The sequence below is a fragment of the Myotis davidii genome, unplaced genomic scaffold (assembly GCF_000327345.1).
Source record: "Myotis davidii unplaced genomic scaffold, ASM32734v1 scaffold77, whole genome shotgun sequence".
Classification (NCBI taxonomy): Eukaryota; Metazoa; Chordata; class Mammalia; order Chiroptera; family Vespertilionidae; genus Myotis; species Myotis davidii.
In genome coordinates this window covers 1,463,005-1,467,326 of record NW_006289713.1, presented here as the reverse complement: position 1 = coordinate 1,467,326, position 4,322 = coordinate 1,463,005, and the positions used below count along the sequence as shown (strand labels likewise).

Genomic DNA, 4,322 nt, shown 5'->3' with positions numbered 1-4,322 from the left:
TTTGCAGATTTTCCTACAACTTTTGTGATATCATACTATGTTAGTACAGTTTTGGTAATATTATACTTAAAATCCTTTTATTCTTGAAATATTAATGTTTATTGCATGTAATATTATATGTAATATTTTTCTTGAATAATTGGTGTTTATTGCATGTAATATTTAAAATCGTTTTTCTTGAGATGTTAATTTCTATAGCATGTAACATTATTATATATAAGATTGTTTTTCTTGAAATATTAAGGTTTGTTGCATGTAACATTATTTTATTTAAAATCGTTTTTCCTGAAATTTAAAAAAAAAACTGAAAAAAAAGTAACACTGGAAAATGAAAAGAAACCCAAAACACCAATCAGAAGGGATATATGCGCCCGTGTTCACAGCAGTGCAATCTACAATACACGTGTTTTTTTTCAGTAAATACATTCAGTTCTGTAAATGTATTTTCTTTTCCTTTTGACTTAATATTTTTTCTCTAGCTTTATTGTAAGGATGCAGTATATACTACAGATAACATACAAAATGTGTGTTGAGTGTTCTCAAGAGGCATGTTAAAAGTAGGATATAAGTAGTTAATGTTTTGGGGAGTCAAAAGCGGATTTTCAACCGTGGGGGGTCAGCACTCTAGCCTGTATGTTGTTCAAGGGTCTACTGTATGTACATGTATTTGTATGTATATATGTGTATACACACATATACGTACACACACATGCATGTGTGCATTATTTGAAAAAGAAGGAAAATAATTTAAGCAAAATAATATTTGTTTCACTTGAGCAAATTTTTAGATCTAAAATAGGGAATTTTGGGAATATATTTAAATCAACAATCATCTCATAAGAATTATTTGATCAGTGATATAATACCCTCATAGATAATTTAAATGGTTTATATTGATGATTATTGACAGAACAATTAAATTCAAGTTTATGTTCTTGACTGTGAACTGTTCTCTTGGTTTCATCTTTAGGTGGTAGAAAGCAGTTCAATATTTTGCTTGAAAATGCATAAAGAAATGGTTTTTAACTTAAAAAGTGTATTAGAACAGTGGAAGAAGAAGTTAAGTTCTGGCTCTCAGATTGTATTAGGTATGTTTTTTAATTTCTCCTTATATTTGGAGAAGGCAGAGGTATTAGGAATCATGCCTTCAATTCATTTCTATATCTCATCTCCAAATTTCTCATCATTTCCCAGATTTATTGAGAATTTGTTAAGATGAATTCCAAAATGAGATTTAAGATTTTAACGTTGCCCTAGCCAGTGTGGCTCGGTTGGGTGTTGTCCTGGGCACTGGAAGGTTTCCGGCTCCGTTTTCTGTTAGGGCACATTCCCTGCTTCCGGGCTTTATCCCCGGGAGGGGGCGTGCGGGAAGCAACTGATGAATGTTTCACTCTTACACCAATGTTTCTTTCTCTCCCTCTCCCTTCCTCTTTCGCTAAAAATCAATAAAAATGATTTTTAAAACATTTAATATTGAAGTGGATCTAGGTGCCCGCCCGCCCCTCCCCCCCCCCGGGCTCTCAGGACATTAGACAGCAACCTTCCTTAGTCTAGACATTCTCCCTAGAGTTCCAGCTTGAGGATCACTGTCTCATTTACATATACACACGTGCCTGTGATGAAGCATGTCATAAGTGATTGTGACATTTAGGATTAGAAATTTAAAAGTCAAAATGTATAAAATAAATGTTAAAATAGATATGGGCAGCCTAAATTTTCAACAAAAAGAGGGTTTTTTTCTTAAGCTAAAAGGAGACCACTTTGCCCTAGCTGGTTTGGCTCAGTGGATAGAGCGTTGGCCTGCGGACTGAAGGGTCCCGGGTTCGATTCTGGTCAAGGGCACATGCCCAGGTTGCGGGCTCGATCCCCAGTGTGGGGCGTGCAGGAGGCAGCTGATTAATGTCTCTCTCATCATTGATGTTTCTCTTCTCTCTCTCTCTCTCTCTCTCTCTCCCTCTCCTCTCTCTCCCTCTCCCTTCCTCTCTGAAATCAATAAAAAAATATATATTAAAAAAAAGAGAGAAAAGGAGACCGCTTTTCTCTGGAATTTAATCACAGGGCTGTGGCATGTATTAGAAACAATGGGAAAGCCCCGGCCCAGTAGCTCAGTTGGTTGAGTGTTAGCCTGACATGTCAAGGCTGTGGGTTCTGTCCTGGCTCAGGGTGCATACAAAAAGCGTCCAGGGACTGCATAAACCAGCGAAACAGCAAAGCGATGTCTCTCTCCCCGCCCCCCTCTTCCTCTCTCTCTCAAGTCAATAAATAAAAAGAAAAAGGGCCTGGCTGGTGTGGCTCAGTGGTTGAGCATAGACCTATGAACCAGGAGGTCACAGTTGGATTTCCAGTCAGGGCACATGCCTGGGTTGTGGGCTGACAGGGGATTAGGGGTCGTGCAGGAGGCAGCCAATCAATGTTCTCTCATCATTGATGTTTCTCTCTCTTCCTCTCTCTTGGGCTGACTGGGGCTTAGGGGTCGTGCAGGAGGCAGCCAATCAATGTTCTCTCTCATCATTGATGTTTCTCTCTCTCTCTTCCTCTCTCTTCCTCTCTGAAATCAATAAAAATATATATTTTTTAAAGGAAAAGGCTTTTTTGCATCTAAAAAGTAAAATGCAATTAAGAAATGTATTGAAGTACTACAGGCCCGATGCATGAAATTCGTGCAAGGGCCTTGGCCCCTGCTGCCATGGCAGCCACCTCTGCCTCCGTTCCCACCCACCTCTGCTTCGGCTCCTGCCCGCCGTGGCTTTGTCCAGAAGGAAGGACGTTCAGTCTAATTAGCATATTATGCTTTTATTATTATAGATTATTATAGTTGGTTGCTGGAATTGTTTGGTAGAGTGCAGTAATGCCCTAGTCTCATTTGAAATTGTTGTTATCCTTTTCTCTAGCCTTAACTGATGACTGCATACCACTGTTGGCCATTACTGATGCCACGTGTGTGATTCACTTCAGCTTTCCTTCCTCACCAAAAATTTTTGGTGGACGCCTGTATTGCATGTCTGATCATTTTCAGAGTTTACCTGAACAGGTTTGATTATGTTTTATTATCTTTAAATATTTTACTGTGTAATAAAAAATACAGAATCCACAAAGTTTTGTTGTTCAGACTGGTATGGATGATCCACTTCCTTTATTCACCCTGATTTTAAGGGTTCTCCTGCAAAACAGGGAGGTAAAAAGGCCAAATCTGTCTTGCTGTTGACGGAGAGAAGTTCATGCCATGCTGGGGGTGTTTTGCGATACTTGGAAAGAGCAGATGCCAAGATTCCTTCGGAGCTGTATCAGTTTACTGCAGGCGTTCTAGAAGCGAAGGAGGACAAGAAAGCCGGAAGGCCTCTCTGTCCGTATCTTAAGGCTTTTGGATTTTGCAAGTAAGTCAGGCATCTTTTTTTATCATTGAGATACACAGTAAAGGGCACAGGTGGTCAGTTTACAGCTCGATGACTTGTGACATGTGTGCACCCATGTAAACCACCACCCGGCTCTGAGAGAGCGCCCAGAGACCCTCTCATGCTCCTTCCCAAGGTGCCCTTCCTCCAGAAGTAACACCCTCCTCATATCCATCAACATTGATCCGCTTTGCTTGTTTTTTTTTCTTCATATTCAACCTAATATCTGTGACATTTATCTGTGTTGTTATGGATCTCACCCTTTTGCTTATTTGTTTATTTAGTGGCTCAGTATTCTATTATATGAATACTAGAGGCCCGGTGCATGAATTCAAGCAAGGGTGGGGTCTCACAGCCTGGCCGGTGATCGGGGCTGATTGGGGCCATCTCGCTCAGTCCCAATCGGGGCTGACTGGCTGGGGGAAGGGACCGCGGGAGGTTGGCTGTGGGAGCGCACTGACCACCAGGGACAGCTCCTGTGTTAAGCACCTGCCCCCTGGTGGTCAGTGCGCATCATAGCTACCAGCCGGTCGGTTGGTTATACCGGTCACTTAGGCTTTTATGTATAGTATATAGAAGATAACACAATATATATATCTATTCTTCTCTTGATGATCCTATGACCCCCTGGTGGTCAGTGCGCATCATAGTTACCAGCCGGTTGGTTGGTTATACCGGTCACTTAGGCTTTTATATACAGTATATAGAAGATAACACAATGTATATATCTATTCTTCTCTTGATGATCCTATGGGTTGTTTCCAGTTTGGGCTATTTTATAGGAAGCGGCTGTGAACATTCTTGTACCTATGTTTTTGTGGAAATATGAACCCATTTCTCATGATTATATACTTTGGAGTGGAATTGCTGGATCATGGGATAAGCATATGTTTAACTTTTCCAAAGGGCTTGAACATTTTACGGTTTAAT

General features: G+C 40.5%; 1 protein-coding gene across 1 annotated transcript in view; it reads left to right on the top strand.

The window, feature by feature from the left end:
* The window catches only part of TDRD12 (tudor domain containing 12), a gene marked incomplete at its 5' end in the record, with an annotated part of 68,948 nt that overhangs the window by 52,632 nt on the left and 11,994 nt on the right, over window positions 1-4,322 (top strand). The window contains 3 exons of the mRNA XM_015562924.1: window positions 971-1,088; window positions 2,892-3,031; window positions 3,154-3,374. Of these exons, the coding sequence (XP_015418410.1) occupies window positions 971-1,088; window positions 2,892-3,031; window positions 3,154-3,374 (479 nt within the window). The remainder of the gene's footprint in view (window positions 1-970; window positions 1,089-2,891; window positions 3,032-3,153; window positions 3,375-4,322) is intronic.